The following is a 19,195-nucleotide window of genomic DNA, read 5'->3' as shown; positions in this document are numbered from 1 at the left end:
GTGGGGCTCAAAGATCAGAAGCATTTCTCTCCCCCTGGCTCAGCCTGACTGCTCACAGCTCTGCCTCTGGCGCTGTTTCGTCTCTGGCACTTATTCTATCTTTCATTCTTTCATCAGATGTGTCAATAGCCACAGGTTTTTATATAAGCCTTGCTAGATTGGCTAAACTCATTTCTTTTTGTGACTCTGTATCTCTCTTCTTTGCCCCATTAATTGATTGTCTTAAAGTTGAACTTTGAGAAAGTAATCATCTGTCTCTTATGACTGTGCTTTTCGGAGACATCAGTATTGATGTTACTAACAGAAATAATTATTTTCAAGTGTCCTTTTAAAACATTTGATTGGAGGTTCTAGGTACCTATTGTTGAATATTCCTGCAAACTGAGGACAAAAAATATACCCAAGTTCTGGCAAGTAAGCCTAGAGGGCTAACATGGCGACCGAGAGCTCTGCTTGCTACAACAAGGTGAAAGTGTCCTCACTCAAGGTGTGTCCTTATGCAGGCTTACCAACCTAGATTACCTAAACAGTCAAGAGGAAAGTAATTCTAGAAGTTTCCCATTTGTTTCAGCCTCAGTCATTGTTATGAATCCAGATGACTGTGAAAGTGTCAGCTAATGGACAGTTAACTGCTGCTCCTTCGCCATCACTTTCTGCTTTCTGGAACATTTCTCTTCTGCCAGGTGGGTCATTCCTGTTCCACACTTTAATTCAGGTTGAGTTTGGATAATCACTTCAAGGGAGAAATAAATCAGTGCTGACATTCTAAATAAAGCTTTGAGTTTGAAGGGTAATAATCTAGCTGCTCTTTCTAAATCCGGATCCATGGATGTTAAAGGAAAGAAAATTCTGCTTGAGGGATGTGTCAGAGAGAAATGCCGAATATATTCTGCCAATGAGAAACACACTCATAGGAAGAAACTCCACCCCACTCTTGGAGCTAATGACTTATTGAAACCCAGAATGAAAGGTCTGTGTTGGAGCCAAGATTCACTTTTCCCTGGTGAAAATATAACTAGTATATGAAAATGTAAGCCATTTGCTTTCATAAAATAAATGTACAATAGATAAAATTAATCCATTTTAAGTTTTTACAGGTTTAATGGCCTATATTTGAGTCCATTATTTTTTAAAGAGGAACCTCATGTGTATATTGTCAGTCATATCTTCTCTTTGTCTTTAAATCCTGTCAGTGCTTTCTTAGAAAATTCAGGATAAGAGGATGCATAAACCAGAGAGAAAAATCAAATTCTAATCAGTTAATTGCGACACTTACTAGCAGTTCTCCTTTTAGGCTTCGAGGGAAAAAAATATGAACTACTGGATGAAATTAAGTTGAGGTTGAGTGCAGAATTTTATCAAAAAATATTTTGGAATGTTTAGTTTGCGCCAAACGCCAAGGATTCAAGTTTTTCTTAGAGTCCATGATTGCCCTCAAGGGTATAAAGAAAAATGACCATGAGAGATGGCATATTAAGTGCCATCTAACGGCTAAAGTTAAAAAGTGCTACAAGAATTCAGAATTCATTTTATCCACGTTATCCCTCTTCCCTCTGAGTACATTTCAGACAACACAACTATGATTTCAAAGCCAACAGATGAGAAATTTGTAAAATGGAAGCTTATACAAACAAAAATGCTACACTTTACTTAACAGTCCAGTGAAGAGAATTCAGCTTTTTCTTTAAGGCTCTCACAGAGGAAGTGCTCCATCCCATGGATGTAACAAAATAAACCTGACCTCCTAACTGTGAGGTCCTCCAGGAGGGCCATGCTCCAGGCCCCCTGTGAACTCTGAGGAGACCCCAGGCCCACAGATGCTCCCCTCTGCTGCCCGTCCAGACTCTCCTGCGTCAGCGTCCTCTTGTCTGCATTCTCTTCTCCTCTAAACCAAACTGCCTACAATTCTTAAAGAAAATAATTTATTTTTCTCCATATTTCTGCACATGAATCTTCCTCACTCAAAGATCCTTCTAGTATCTATCTTCCTGGAGAACTTCTATTCAGTGCCTGGCACAAAGTAGGCATTTAGACACGAGCTCTTTGAATGCATCCTTTGAGACATAGCCCGAGCATCAATTCTGTAATGATCTCTATCAGGCCTGAAAGTAGAGATGACCTTCTCTCTTTTGCCTGATCCTGTCAAACACCATAACTACTTATTAGCACCAATTACATTCTATGTTCTATTGAATTTTGCCATTTTCACCTTTACTAGTCCTTCAGAATAGGCATCATTCTTATCATCTGTATTCATAATACTTAGTATTAGGTCTCTGGGAGATGCTCAATGAATGTTTAGTAAATAAATGAGAGAAAGAATGAGTGAGTAGATATGTGAGTCCACTCACACAACCACATATACACTGTGTGTGTATATGTGTATGTATATATATATATTTGTACCTGTATATATACGTAAAAATGGAATTCTTCATGTGTATATACACACATATATATGCATGTATTCATGAGTGTGCTTTTGCATATGTCTGAACACACAAATAAAGCTAAGTATATGAAAGGATCTATAGCAAGTGGTTAAAAATTACAACTTCTGAAAACAGGTAGACGTATTTAATTTCTGCTTTCACTATTGAATAGCTATGAGACCTTGGCAAACTAAATTACTAAAGGTCACTACCTCCCTTTCTCTATCTGATAATATTAGATAATTTTACTTCACTTATAAGAATCTTGTAAGGATTTAATAAAAAATATGCATATAAGAGTTACTACCATCCTAGACACATCTACCTGTCTATCCACAGAGATACATACAACTGAGTAAACAGAACATAATATTATAATTGATAAAATGAATGATTTCAAGACATAAAAGAAAAACCTGAAAGAGAAGAATTCCTTAACAAGAGCATTTTATAACCCAAGGGAATCTCTTAAACCATCTCCATGGGCCATTGTTTTTCCCAGTCCAACTAATGAGCTATTTCTATGAAACATAATTTCCTGTCACAAGTAAAGTTTTACTGTTTAGTAATTTGAATTCCTCCTCACTATACCTCCAGTATTTTTTCATTAAAATGGATTTCGACTCTTTCAGATTTATAGATTTAACGTGTAAAGTTTAAGGCCAATGTACTCAAAGGTGGCACCTGGGGAAGCTGAGATAAATGTTGTGTGTAAAATTAGTATTTCATGATCAAAATATTTGACTGTCAGTATTTGTAGTTAAAATATTCCCTTTTCAACTACTATGTCAGCTGGCATATTTAAGGTAAGCTTAAAGAAAATAGGTTTCTACCATTTCATATCGGCTTTGCTTTAGATAGGAATCCTATCTAACCTTCTTTCTCCCTAGCCAAACGATTCTTGCAAATGCAAATACCTATGTCAAAATGTGCATATGATTTTCATTCCCATTTCTTTAAAAAACCTGCCATCCCATGAATAAAGCCTTTGCCGATTGTTCAAAGAAAATTTAGCTCCCGATCAATGGAATTGTCCTATACCATTGAGAAATGTTCTATATGAGGCAAGTATTGATTCTAGAAAATTCACATTGGACTCATTATTTTGATTCATAGACTTATTGTTTTCTATCCAAATATAAGTTATATTTTACATAAAAATTCTATTTCACACAAAATCGTGGATTATAAAAAATACAACTACTGTCAAAGAAACTTATTTCACCTACAAAAAAATCTAAAAATTCAAATAAATCATATTCAATAATTCACGAAAACTAAATTTTTAAACTATAATCAAGATTTAAATTATTAAGTCAATGAATAAAAAATTACCAGTCTATGAAACATTCAAAATAAAATTCAAGATAAAAATAAAGATGTGCATTAATGAAAGAAACTTCATTTACAAGTAAATCAGACTGCAGAACCAAAATAACCAAAGTTTGGTGTCCAAGAGTTTTCATCATATAGTCACGTTTCTAACAGTTTATTTCGTCACTAATAAGAAAAAGCGTTAAAAAAGACAGGCATTCCCTTTTAAAAAGTGAAAAAATAAAAAAAGCATCAGAGTGACATGTCATTTGGGGCATAGTCTCTAGATTATCATATGTCGCCAAATTGGTTTATTCTCCTTGTCCTCAAGTCTAATGGTTGCCACACCTTGTCATGCCTGTTTGTCATGACATAATATTGTCATGTCTTTACATGCCATGTCAATTGTCTGACCTCCTACATGATTTTTTCTTAAATCACAAACTTGATGACAAAATAAAAAATAACTTTTTTTCGTAATTGAGATATTGATGAAAGACGGTAGACAAATAGAAATACATGGATAAATGCTATTTATTTACACAGTACTTCAATATTGGGCATGCATAGGAATTTTGATAGTAATCTATCTCATTGTAAATTAGGCATAATTCCACTACTTTGTTTAAATTTACCGAAGAAAATTGGGCAAATTCTTTAATTTGTCATGATGAATAATGTTCAGTGATGGAACTAGCAAATAATATATTACAAAACACCCTATTAAATTACTAACTTCAATTTTATTGTTCTGTATTTATGGGTTAAAATATGCTCATTTCACCAACAATCTATAAACTTCCTCAATAGACCCTGAAGGGCTCTGTTTTCACAGAGTCAATTACAGTATGTGAGTAACAATAGTGGAAAGTTTATAAATATTTCCATTTAATTTTCAGGGTTAAATTCAATGACTGAATATATTAATTAGAATATTTTAATTTATTGTGTCCATACTTGTTATGTAGCTTAATATTTCCAGGTATGAATAATAATTTCTGTAAATAGTACCTTTTCCAAATTACTGCCAGGGGGCTATAAAGTTCAATGCCTACGAAGTTTGTTACCGAGTCTATTCACTTTAGACAGACTTTTAATATTTAGAAGATTTTCTCCAATTCAAGTCAATGAACTTAAAAATTTTAACATCAATCTGGTAATACTAGATAAATCCTAATTTTAATTGGAAGAAAAAAGCACTACTTTAAGGATAAGAGAAAATGATTTTTTTAAAAAAGTTGATTTAGTATTTTATATTTAAACTGTTTTCTTAGGAGCTCTTGGATAATACATCAAAGTTTTCGTATATTACTTGGCTTATATAAATTACTTGATGGATAATCTTATCAAAAGAAAACCTAATGAGAAAGAAGGAAATCTGAATCATCAAAAGGATTCAATGTTCTGTTTGCAGATATTTTTCTGAGGATTATCATTACTTCTGCTTTATATTACATTTGAATAGGTGTATTTGCATATCTTATACACTGTCTTAATAAAATATCACTTTTTCCTGTGACACTACCTCGGAAAAGTGATGGTTGTATCTAAATTCCCTGTGGGGACTGATACCATTGATAACTCACTTGGCATTTGCATTGAAAGCTCTACTCTCCTCTAGGTAAATTCTCTAGTGTTTAATCTTCTGCTTAGTCTATAACTAGCTTTATTTCTTCAGATAGTACAAATTCTTTTCTCGGGGGACCTTTAAGCTAACTGAGAAATATTTTTAAAATACAGATGTTAGATATTGGATACAATTTTTGTTTCACTGACAAAGCAATTTACTAAAAAATAAAGGCTTGCATTTAGTTGTAAATATCAGACTCCACTGTAACATCACTATTTAAAATATAAATTAAAAAAAAAAGCATTTCCACATATCAACATTTTTAAAAACACAGTTAACTTATGGTCCTGTCCACTTTTCTACTCATTTTTCTATTTTTTTAATAACTCATAAATATTTTTCTAACAGAGACAATCTCACCAATCGTTTTGTACGCCATTATGACAACCAGTAATGTCAACAACAACAGCCCAGGGAGATTCAATAGAATTATTCATTCTGCAATCACTCAACATCAACAGAGTTTCTACGTTTATCTTAGGAAGTTCAGCAAGACACTATACTCAAGTACCAACTTTACCAGCAAAGGGATGAAAATTGCCAAGATTTCTAAGATGTGGAAACTTTAACAACTTTCTGAGCAAATCTCAATGTATGTTGATCAACCAAGGTAAGTTTCACAGGCAACTAGTATGAATTTCCTTACAGACACTTTTATAATGTTAAGTGAAAAAGAAATTACGTGAATTTAAAGTATATAGGAAGTGGCAGAAATAAGCAAATTTTAAAGCTAATAAAATCTATTAATCCTAAATTAGGCTGTTACTCTACAAGTATTAACTTATTCCCTAATAGTCAGTAATATGCTTAAAGGTGGTTAACCCTTTCAGGACACTGATGCTGGTTTATGTACAAACGTAGTGTCCTGGAAAACATTGAAATCAGAATAGAAATCAAAATATAATAGTGTACACCTGAAATTTATATAATGTTATAAACCAATGTTAACTCAATGCAAAAAAAAAAAGCATAGTATAAAATCTTAAACATCGTACCACGCAAAACTTTAAATAAAAGGATAAATTGGACTACTTATGCATCTGTGCAAAGAAGACGCTCTACCTTATGTTTTCTGAGAAGTGCATAGTAGCTAAATACAGTTGCACAAAGCATATGTAGATTTTATCTTTCCACAAAGAACGAGTTTTGCCCAAGTACACTGAGTAGTGCAAATAAGGACATATGCAGACAGGACTCAACACCGAACAACATCCGATGTAATCCGGGTGTATTGTAAATGGGGACTGGCCTATACCCAACCTGTAGTCTTTCTTTTGTTTTCAGGGTCTCTGGAGTTTATTTGTTAAAAATAACAGCTTTCGCATTACACTTGAAAGAACATTTAAAATGTCTGTGTGAAACAAGACAAAAAAAGACACCCCTCAGCATTGACACTTAAAGTTTTACTGGTGCAATTTCTTAAAGCTGAGTGCTTGAAAAGATCATCCGTATTATTTCCTCTATCAAAGGCTGAACTTGTTTCTAATTTTTAATATTTCTGCCACAAAGTTGGTTCAATAATTACAGCAAAACAAAATCCGAAACTATGAAAATAAACAGAACCCAATCCCCATGCCTGGCAATGACCAAACAGTAAAACCAAAATAATTTTCTCAATTAAAAGTCTCCACTTTGACAACAAAATCTCATTTAGTGAAATTTCCTTTACTTAAGCAGTATCAGTATTATTGTCCAACAAAAATTTCAAGAAAATGCTTCTGCGTTAAAAACGAATTCTGCACAGAAAAAGAGTGCTGTTAATTAGGATTCAAAATTTTCAGTTTCTCTGCTGCATGTCAAAAGAAAAATCACTTATCTAATCCAAAAGAGTTCTACTAATAAAGAAAAATTGTAAACACATATTTTGTGCTAGAAAGTTTGTCAATTATAGCAAGAAGTGTTCTCCAGGCAATATATTACATAAATGTCGAACATTCACACCATTAAACCACCTGTGAAACAGCAGCTTATGTTTTCATTAAAATCTTTAATCCAGAGAGGCAAGCGTGAGGTCATCTGGAGAGTAAATGTGTGCAAAGCACAGCACGTGTCCTACCTTCATACAGGGCCTTAAAGCCTTGGGCACTGACGGCGAAGTCTGTCGTGAACCACAGTGTCAGGATAGATCCCGTGCTGACTATGGAGGAGGGCAGCTGAAATCCTGATAACCTGAATTCCAAAAGAGACATGAATATGGTTAAAAAGCATGAATTTGTTACTGAAGATTTTTCGATGTATATATTTCATTCCTCTTCTCACTGTGGTATATTTATTTGAGATATGTCACTAAACACTTACAAGATCCATACACAGGACTTTGCCCAGTAATTGAAATTAAGTACTTCTAAGTACCAGAATTTGTTTATTTCAACAGTTTTTGAGAAGATTCTTTCTTGAAGGATTTGTACAATACACCATTGTCTTCAAAAAGCATATGGAACTTAAAACAATGTAAAGTCATCCTCATATGTGCTACAGGAAACAACACGCTTTTGCTTGTGCTTTCAAGTTTATTTTCTTCCTAAATTATTAGATGGCGGGTTGTCACATCTCATAGCTAATGTGCTTATTGTTAATATCTACCCCAAATGAAAGGCCATTTCTGTTGAAAAGAAAACGTACTAGACACCGCATAACAAATAGAAATCTATTACCACCTTGGGCAGAGGTCAAATGAATTGATTTTATTTGGTTTCAAGACAAATCTTTTGGCTTCTAAGATATGCTTCTCAACTATCACTGGGCTTGGATATATTTAGAAATTTTAATGATGATAAAGTCAGAACTCTGAATGAGTGAACTAGTATAATCATACGCTTAATTCTTTAGGAACTAACAGCTTTTCAAAAGGTCAAACAGAGGCTTCACCAATTTGTATTTTACCTAAATTTTCCTAGGTAAGTAGTTTGTCTACAGATTTGCAGTTTAGTGTAGTCTGAACATAAACCTACGATGCCAAAAGGAATCGCCCTGAACTTTCATCCCTCACAGGAAACATTCTGGCTTGCCAGTAGGTCTATGATATTAAATTCCTCGTTATAACCATTGTAGTTTGAAAAATCAACACTCTGAACCTAATCAACATGAATTATTATGCCCAAATATGATGAAAGAGATTAACAAGGAAAATGACAAAACCGAGATAAAAAATAAACATAAGATCAAATTTAAGTAATAGAATAATTCTACGAATGCCTGTAACATCCATTGCATGTTATTTTTGGCTTCACAAGATAATAGGCTTTCGTTTCAATTAGTTTTTTGTTTTTACTTCAATTTTATTTTAAAAAAGTCTCTAATTTTTTTGGTTTTGGATGGCTATAATCTACTGCCAAGCCATAATTTCTTATAAATCAACTTTAAAGTCATTTTCCTAATTAAATTATAAGTACCAGGCAAAGTATGTACATATGATAGAATAGTATTCGGCTGTAAGAGGAAAATCCTGCTTTTTGCAACAATATGCATGAACCTTGAGGCCATTAAGCTGGGGAAATAAGTCAGATAGAGAAAGACAAATGCTGTATGTTTTCACTTATATGTAAAATCTACAAATGCCATATTGAAAGAAACAAAGAGTGGAATGGTGTGGGCCAGCCAGGGCCTGGGGGGGGGCGGGGGGCGGGGTGGAAATGGGGAGATGCTGGTCAAAGTGCACAAACTTACAGCTAAAAGTGAGTAAGTTCTAGGGATCTAATGTTCAGCATGATGACTACAAGTAAAATATTGCATTACATACTTGAAAATTGGTAAAAGAGTAGATCATAGATACTCTCACCACAAAAAAGAAATGGTAATTATGTGACAGCACAAAGGTGTCAACCAACCTTATTGTCATAATCACGCAACAATATACATGTGTATCAAATCATTAGGTTGTACACCTTAAACTTCCATGTTATATGTCAATAAGATCTCAATAAATCTGGGAAAAAAGTATGTGTATATGTTGCTAACATTTGTGAATTTAAACACGAAAACAAAACAAAACCATCAATTGGTTAATTCTATTTCTTTCATGAAACAGTGTGAGTTTCAGCTGACTTGAGAGCAGTGTTCTGGGGAAAGAGAGATGCGCAGCATGCCACAGGAACAGTGCACTGGATCATGAGATGTCTAGAGGACAAACTCTCCCCGAGTCTGCTGTATGTTCTACAATAGAAGATACAAACCAGGAATCCTGAGAAGACCCACGTGCTGGGGACGAACTTCCCTCTCTATCTCTGAAAATTCAGGTGCCCTTGAGCTCCTGGTGCCTGCTTCGTCGTTTTTGCTCCTCCTCTGGTCCTCCTTTGGTCATTTCTATCTTTTGGTTCATCACCTTATCCTATCTGTAGGATTTGTAGCTCTATGTGGATTCTCACCCGCTCGCAATCATGTTCAGGAACTACAAAATGTGCTTTTCTATTCTTTCCCTTGTGATCTCTGAAGAGCCACATTAGTTCCTTTGATTTGTTCCCAGTTCGGTGACAATCAAAGTCACTCCCAGAGATTCCATTCACATGAAGAGCTAAATGACTGATAAGTGGAAAAAGATACCTCTGTATCATTGATCATACAAGCAGTCATTTTGCTGTGTGTTTATATGTTATCAAATACAACCCAGAAAATACTCAGTGAAACAGACACTGCCTTCAGAAAGGAGAACAAAAAGACTGAGTTTAGTTTCTTCCATAGCAGAAAATCAGCAAGCATATAGAAGAACTCACCAACACCATCAACTCACAGGATTTAATCAACATTTATAGAATGCTCCACTCAACAAGAGCAGAATATACACTCCTTTCAAGTGCCCATAGAACATATACCAAGATACACCAAACCACAGGCCATAAAAACAAACCTCATTGCATTTAAAATAATTGAAATCATACAGAGTGTGTTCTCTGACTGCGATAGAATCAAATTAGAAATTAATAAGAGAAAAATGACAGGAGAATTTCCAATCACTGGGAAACTAAACAGTACATTCTAAATAACCCATGGATCAAGGAGGCAGTCTCAAGGGAAAAAAAAATACATTGAACTGAATGAAAATAATAATGCAAAAATATTGAAATTTGTAGAACTCAGCTAACCAGTGCTAAGAGGAAAATTAATATCTCTAAAATCATACATTAGAAAAGAGGAAAATCCTCATATTGATAAACGAAGGTCCCATCTCAAGAAAAAGAAAAAGAAAGTCAAAATAAATCTAAAGCAAACAGAAGCAAGAGACAACAAAATATAAATGCAGAAATCAATAAAATTGAAAGCAGAAAAACAAAGAAATAGAGAGAAATAATGAAATGAGCTAATTCTTTGAACAGATCAACATAACAAACATCTAGTAAGCCTGACAAAAAAAAAAAAAGGAGGAGATGGGAGAAGATACAAAGACCTAATACTGGGAAAGCAATAGCAAATGTTACTAGACAACCCACAGAAATGAAAATAAGGGAATACTACAAAAACTCTACTCACATAAATATGACAATTTAAATGAAGTAGGCCACTTCCTTAAAAACACAAACTATCACAACTTACCCAATATAACAGAAAATTTGCATAATCCTATAACTATTGAAACTCCTCCAAAAGAAATCTCCAGGCCCAGGTGGTTCCACTGTAGAATTCTATGGCCATAGAGTGAATGTTTGTGTTTCCTTCAGATTCATATGTTGAAATCTAATTTCCAATGTGACGGTATCTGGAGATGGGGCCTTTGGGAGGTAATTAGGCCATGAAGATGGAGCCCTCAGGAATGGGACTAGTGCCCTTATAAGAAGAGACCCCAGAGATCTCCCTCACCATGTGAGGACACAGTGAGAAGGAGGCCATGAAATGGGAAGCAGGGCCCCAAAAAATCATCAGATGAGCTGGCACCTTGATCTTGGACTTCCCAGTCTTCAAAACTGTGAGGTACAAATTTGGGTTGTTTATAAGCCACCCAGTCTGTCGTATTTCGATATAGTAGCCCAAATGCACTGATGTGTACCAAACATTTGAGGAATTAACACCAATTTTCTACAATCTCTTCCAGAAAATAGAAGTGGATGAAACACTTCCCCACACATTTTATGGCACTAATATTACCCTATGGACTGAATTTTAGCTCCCCAAATTCACATGTTGATGCCCTAATCCTTAATATGACTGTATTTGAAGATAGGGCTTTTAAAGGGCAATCACGATGAAATAAGTCGGGATGCTAATTCAATAGGATTGTTAGCCTTATAAAAAGAGGAGAAGAAAGAGATCTCTCACTCTCTTGCTTGCCACATACACTCAAGAAAAGGCCATATAAGCACACAGCAAGAAGACAGATTTCTGCAAGCTACCAGAATTGCACCATGCTGCACCCTTATATCAGATTTTCAGCCTCCAGAACTGTGAGAAAATAAATCTCTGCTGTTTAAGCCACCCAGCCTATGGTATTCTGTTATGGGAGCCTGAGCAGACTGAGACACTCTGATACTGAAATCAGACGAAGACAGTGCAAAAAAGGAGACCAAACCAGCATCCTTCATAAATGCAGATGCAAAAATCCTTAGCAAAATAAGAGAAAATAGAAGTAAGTAATATATAATGAGAATGATTCGACACGACCAAGCGTTGTTATTTCAAGATCTAAGGATGGTTCAATAGTTGAAAGCCAATCAATGTAATCTGCCATAATAACAGACTAAAAAAATAAAATCTCAAGATTATAATAATCTATGTAGAAGAAAGGATTTGAAAAATTAAATATCCAATCATGAGAAAACCTCTCAGGAAAATGTGAATGGAGGAAAACTTCCCTGACTTGACAAAGAGTGTCTACAAAGCTACACCTAATACTATACTTAGTGTGAAGGGCTGAGTGCTTGCCGCTAAGACTGAGAATGAAGTGGAGATGTCTGGTCTCATCACTTTTATTTGACATCGTGCTGGATGATCTAGCCCCTGCAATAAGCCAAGAAAAGGAAACAAATGCATATAGATCAGAAAGGAAAAAATAAAATTGTCCCTATTTGCAGATGATACAATTGCCTACATAGATTATGCAAAGGAATCTACAGTCATCCCTTGGTATCCTTATGGGACTGGTTCCAGGACTGCCCCCCTCCTCAAATACCAAATCCAAGGATGCTCAAGTCTCATATAAAGTGGAGTAGTATTTGCATATAATCTACAAACATCCTCCCTCTTGTATACTTTAAATCATCTGTAGATTATGTGTAGTACCTAATACAATGTAAACAGTTGTTATACTATATTGTTTAGGGAATAATGACAAGAAAAAAAGGACTGTACATGTTCAGTACAGACGCAACCATCGTAGGCCTTTAGACCCACAGTTGGCTGAATCTTTGGATGCAGAACTCGTGGATAGAGAGGGCCAAATGTATAAGAAAACTCCTGGAACTAATAGTTAAGATAAGCAGGTGCACAGAATACACAATGAACATACAAAATTCAGTTGTATTTCTACATACTAGCATTGAATACGTGGACACCAAAATTGAAGATACAATGCCATTTACAATCATTCAAAAAACAAAATGCTTAGGTATAATAAAACATGTACAAAATTATATACTAAAAGCTACACATTCCTGAAAGCATCAGTAAAAAACTAAATATACCGTGTTAATGGATTGGGAGACTCAACATTGTAAAGATGTCAATTCTCCCCAACTTTATAAGCAGGTTTAACAGAAATTCTATCAAAATCTCAACAAGAGGTTTTGTAGATGTAGACAAGATTCTTCTAAAATTTATATGGAAAGCCAAAACAAATAGAACAGCTTAAATAATTTCAAAAAAGAATAAAATAGTAGGAATGGGTTTACCCTTTATCAAGACATTTCATAGCTGCAGTAATCAACATCATGTGGTACTGGCAGAAGGATAGACCCACAGACCAGTGGATCACAACAGAGAACCCAGAAATGAACCCACATAAACATGCAAAACTGATTTTTGACAAAGTGCCAAGGCAATTCGGTGGAGGAAAGATAGTCTTTCAACAAATAGTGCTGGAACAATTGGATGTCCACAGGCAAAGTAACAAAAAAATGAGTCTAGATCGAAGTCTAACATCCTATACAGTAATTAACTCTATGGATCATGAACAGAAATTTAAAATATAAAATTATAACATTTTTAGAAAAAAATAGACGGAAATCTTCAGAATCTAGGACTAGCCAAAGAGTTCCCAGACTGGACACCAAAAGCATAATCCATAAAAGGAAAAATTTAGATATCAGACTTCATAAGAATCAAAAACTTTTGCTCAGTGAAAGACACTGTTAAGAGGATGAAAAAATAAGCTATAGACTGGGAGAAAAGATATGTAAACCATACACCTGACAAAAGACAAGTGTCTAAAATATATAAAGAACTTTAAAGACTCAACAGTAAAAGAACAAATGATCCAATTAGAAAACAGGCAAAAGACATAAAGAGTCATTTCATCCAAATGGATGTACAGATGGCAAAGAAGCACATGGGAAGATGTTCAACATCATTAGTCATCAGGGAACTGCAAATTAAAACCACAAAGACATATTGCTACACACCTAGTCAGAATGGCTGAAATAAAAAATCGTGACAATACCAAATGCTGGCTAGAACTCGGAGAAAATAGATGCTCATATATTGCTAGTGGGCACAGCCAGGCTGGGAAAGAGTTTGACAGTTTCTTGAAAAATTAAACATGCAACTACCATACAACCCAACAATGGTTCTCCTGGGCATTTACCCCCCACTCCCCAAAATGGAGATGAATGTTCACACAAAACCTCTAAGTAAATGCCAATAGCAGCATTAGTCTTGATAATCAAAAAGGAAATAACCTAAATTCTCTTCCAGGGATGAATGGTTAATAAACTGTCATACATCAATGCCATGTATTAGTGGTAACAATGAAGAGAAGTGAACTATTGGCATATGCCACCTGGATGCATCTGCAGAGAATTAAGCAGATTTTAAAAAATGGTAACCCTGAAAGATTACATACTGTGTGATTCCATTTTTCTTTTCTAACATTCTTGAAATGGCAAAATTACTGAAAAGTAGAAGAGATTTTTTTTGTGGCCAGGTGTTAAGGAGTGAGTGGGGGTAGGAAGGAAGTGGGTGTGGCTATGGAAGGACCACATGAGGGATTCTTATGGTGATGGAAGACATTCTATACCTTCACTCTTTCAATGTCAATACCCTAGTAGTGTTATGGTACTATAGTTTTGCAAGATACTACCTTTGTGGTAACTGGTAAAGAATATCCAGGATCTCTTTGTGTTGTTTCTTACAACTGTGAATAAATCTATAATTATTTCAAATTAAAAACTTTAATAAAACAATAGATTGGTGGGGTTGGGACTGAGAGGCACGCAAGAAGATATTAAGAGATTTAAATAATCAAATTACTAGCAAACCAAAATGTTGTGTTTAATAACAACGCATTCTCTCATTAGGTTTTAAAAATAAATTGAACAAAAATCATTGAGGATTATTTCACTTAGTCCATTTTGAAGTTTTAAATATTTGTTAACCTCAGTTTTGATATCAAATAATGTGTCAGCACTTTAAATATAAATTCGTGATTTTTAATTGAGTTTTATAAAGAATTGTGATCATGAAGGAACATAGTCAAGCTATACTGGCTCAGAAAAAAGTAACAAGATGAAAGAGTTCTCAAAACATTGCCGTATGACTACCCATTAGAAGGAGTTTAACATGAGCAATTTCCGACAAAATATATACACATGGTCTGTTTCAAATAGATGAACTGAAAAAGACTCATTCATGTTTGAATGCAAGAGAATGGAGTTCAACATTGATTGAGGTGGGTAGGAGATGATAAGTTGATCTAGTTGATAATAAAGAATGTCCAAAAGCTAAATTTGTGATTCCAATGTTTATAGCCATTCCTCTATCACACTAGCTGAGAGTGAGTAATCTTATAAGAATGACAGATGAGACTCCATTTTCTCTGCAAATATGCTGTTGAGGACACGCTTCAGTACATCACTTATATCCTTTGCATGAGGAACCTTGGGATAAACTTCACTGTTATCTAACTTTCTTTGAGGACGAATACCTGTTCTTATGAACAACTGGCTTTTTTTTTTTTTTTTTGAGGAAGATTAGCCCTGAGCTAACTACCAGTCCTCCTCTTTTTGCTGAGTAAACCTGGCCCTGAGCTAACATCCGTGCCCATCTTCCTCTACTTTATACGTGGGACACCTACCACAGCATGGTGTGCCAAGTGGTGCCATGTCGGCACCCGGGATCTGAACCGGCGAACCCCGGGCTGCCGAGAAGCAGAAAGTGCTCACTTAACCACTGTGCAAACAGGCGGGCACCACAACTAGCTTATTTTTAACAGCCAGTAAATCACTGAGCTGTTGAGGTTTCTCTCTTAGTGTTGACTAAAAGAAAACGTAGAGCCCATTTCCGGCCTTTCCTAAGTAGCATGTGAATTTTTATAGTAGCATCATTACAGATTCCATACATTTGTATCCCTTCTAATTCTTACCTTGGTGCCATCCATTTGTCTTCATATCTTTGTAAACCACCTTAATTCTAGTTATAACTAATCAGGGTATTGATAAAGTAGTAAGTCAATGACAGCAAAAAAGAAAGAAAATAAAGTTAGTCTTCCCCTCCCCATTTCTCTCTATAAAACCCAATATTAAGCACAACTTATGAACATTTGACTTACTTCTTCTTCATACACTGTGACTCAGAAAATTAATATTTCAGAGGATTAAGGTGATAACATGGTTAAGCCACTTTGAGATGGCTGGAATGAAAATCAAGCCACAAATACATGTCTATCTGTTTACAGTACATTCACTGCCATAATATTGCCTACACAGACTAAGCAGGTATTACCACACAGTCTGGCCAATGTGGGCAGCAAGTGGCCCTGAAGGTTGAGTTGTAAGAGGGGTCCATTTTACCCAGAGGCTGTGTCTATCCAAACATCCACGCCCTGGTAGCCACTGTAGAAAACAACCCTTTGATCCTTATCCAAAGCATAGGTTTTCATCTGATGCCCTAGTTGAATCATTTGTGGCAGGAAGAAGAGAATGGTTAGGAAAGGGAATGGTTTATGACAATAATGACAGAAATCCATTTCATTCTCAGTAAAAAACGAGAAGCTATTATGGGTCCAAACATGCCTCTCTCCTTACATCTTTTCCTAGTTGCATCTTTGTTGTCCTACAGAACCTCATTTACTACATTTTCTTCTGGGAGAAAGCAATTCCCCTCAGACATCCAGTGATCTGGGTAAATGATAGAGCTTGCCTGTCAGAGATGAGCGATGGTTCAGTAAAGTAGGGACGATTTGTGGCAGAACTTCTATACTCTCAGTACGCGTTCACTCTGCAGAAACATGAGTTTCAGAATTGAACAAGTTTCTTCTTCTTCCATCTCTCAAGAAATTACTAAGATGAATGGCACTTAAAAATAGATCCAAAATATTTGGCACTGCACTATCATTCAAGACACTCCAATCATGATAAAATTCAATAGTCTTGAATATTAGAAGTAGTATTGCTGAAGAAAAAAATAAGCAAATTCAGTGCAATGCTAAGCAGTAACAGAAGACTGGTGTGAATTCTTTAATTGCACATAAATTAATGACGAAGTTGTAACTCCTTAAACAGAGGTGCACTCCTAAATTACACATTGTACACACTACATAATATAATGTTTGTGATTTTAAAATGTCAGATACCTTTAAAACCACAGTTTAGTTAAAATGTCAAGTATATATTTTAATTAGAAAAAAATCACTAAGTTAAATCTTTTTCCAGTGAATATAATTGCTTTAAAGAAAATCTGTGTAAATCCAAATGTTGCCAAACTGACATTAATACTCAATATTTGATAATATTGCATTTCATACCATATGCCAATGTGGATAGCAGCATAATATAGATTAAAAAAGGCTTGGCCTAACATTAGGAGGGAGATTAGAATCAGATCCTAAGAGTTTAACAAGCATCTTAGAGATTAATTTATCCAAAGTTTTACCGATTAAATTAATTTCCTCAAAAAGAACCTCAATAAGCCTCTGCCCAGGGCTTATGCAAATGCATCCAAGGCTGAGAAATAAAGACCCCACAAGGCAGTTCGTTGTCTATTAACTAATCACTTAGAATGTTAGGATCCATCTTTCTCTGTTATGTTCAAGTATCAGTCCCATTACTATTACTTAGAATAGTTTCCACGTCACGGAATAAAATATGAGGCTTAATGTTTTTCAAAAAACTATCCATTTTGTGATGATTGTTACTATTTTAAGGGTGAATGTCTCTTGAGTTGCTTTATTTGAGCCTGAATTTTACCATATGTTTGGTTTGAAGTATGATCTTGGGTAATCAGAATCAATTTTTCATTCACTCAAAATATTTACTGAACATCTACTAAAGATATATTAATGATTACCATGTTTTAGGCATTCAAGAAACTTACAGTCTACAGTGAAAGACAGAAAAATAAATAGGAACATTCTGGAAGTAAGCAAATCAGGATAATCCCCATGGAAGTCTTAGAGCAGCTGTTCTACTTCTACCCTCCAGATTTGATAATGGGGATATGGTGATGCACATAAAGTTCTCGATAACCTTTGAATATGTCAACAAAATATGACCTTCATGATACTCTCCAATATCTCCTAACTTCCTTTCTAGTGTTTCAAGAAAAAGAATTCAAGAGTTCTATCTGAGGATAAAATCTCTCCAACTCAGAGAGGTAGACACAGCCCACAAATTAGAAACATATACATTAAATGTTTTTTAAAAAATGTGTTTTCCAAGTCATCAAAAGATTATGTAATTTTATTTTAAAAGAAGAAAACTCCCTATAAGGTTCCTGAAAGGAATTATTTTATAGTAAAAATAACAACCTTATGGTCACTTATAGATGTAGCAGAAAGACCAAGATTAATTGGGAGGGGGAGGGTAGACTATCCCTGTAATGGATAATTAGAAAACAGAAGGTACTGTCCATGAATTCTTAAGTTTTATATTTCTGGTTAATAAACTTACACTTTTCTGTAAATGATTACACTTTTCTGTAAATGAACTGTTTAATTATCTGCTGAAAACTATGTGTATTAGAATTTTTCCAAGATTGGTTGTAGGTTAGGAAAGTGTTCTTTATTAGGGTAGATATTAAAGTAGGAAGGAGCATTACATAACATTAAATCCCAGATAATTCAGCTTTTTATTTTATGGAGAAGAGAAATTAATATTAGTGAGATTCAGTGATTTGGCCAAAGTTGTACATATAGTGTTAGAGCCCATACTTAAAATATAGCTCATCCCCCTTGTAAGCCAGTGGTTTTGCCACTTAGTGACTTCAAGGCAACTTGTCCAGTGGGATAAAATATTGAAATATTGGTTTCATTCTCCCTTTTTCCCCCTTTGGATCTCTTTTCAGAAAGTAATTAACATCAGATGTAATGAAGAAAGAACCAAGTTCATGGCTTTTGAGGTCCAAAACAGACTCAGAGCATCAACAGCTCTGTTTATTTTTTAAATTATTAAGGTTTAAGGTTCATGCCACAAATAGTAAATTTGAAAGATCTCACCTTCCTTGGAGACATGATACTGGTTTCCTGGTCTAGGAACGAGAAAAATTTGGGGAGCAAAAAGTGATCCTGGACATCAGTATGTCCCTGAGAGAAGCAATGTAGACAGAAGAATGCTAGTGAGATTGACTTCCCTTGCAGGTGAAGTCCTGGGGGGGTGGCTGCCCATAAAAAGTCCCTCATGCGAGTATAGGGTGAGAACCGTGGAATGCACACAGAAGTGCAATTGGGTATGTCTAAGTTCAAACG

At 35.0% G+C, this 19,195-nt stretch overlaps 1 protein-coding gene across 2 annotated transcripts in view; it reads right to left on the bottom strand.

The window, feature by feature from the left end:
• CSMD1 (CUB and Sushi multiple domains 1) overlaps positions 1-19,195 on the bottom strand; it is a 1,835,848-nt gene that overhangs the window by 1,309,902 nt on the left and 506,751 nt on the right. For both annotated transcript variants that reach the window (XM_044760557.2, XM_070499942.1), the window contains one exon: positions 7,433-7,545. In XM_044760557.2, the coding sequence (XP_044616492.1) occupies positions 7,433-7,545 (113 nt within the window). The remainder of the gene's footprint in view (positions 1-7,432; positions 7,546-19,195) is intronic.

Source organism: Equus asinus, chromosome 27, assembly GCF_041296235.1.
Source record: "Equus asinus isolate D_3611 breed Donkey chromosome 27, EquAss-T2T_v2, whole genome shotgun sequence".
NCBI lineage: Eukaryota > Metazoa > Chordata > Mammalia > Perissodactyla > Equidae > Equus > Equus asinus.
The sequence above is the reverse complement of the archived record's forward strand: the minus strand, read 5'-3'. Positions and strand labels throughout refer to the sequence as shown.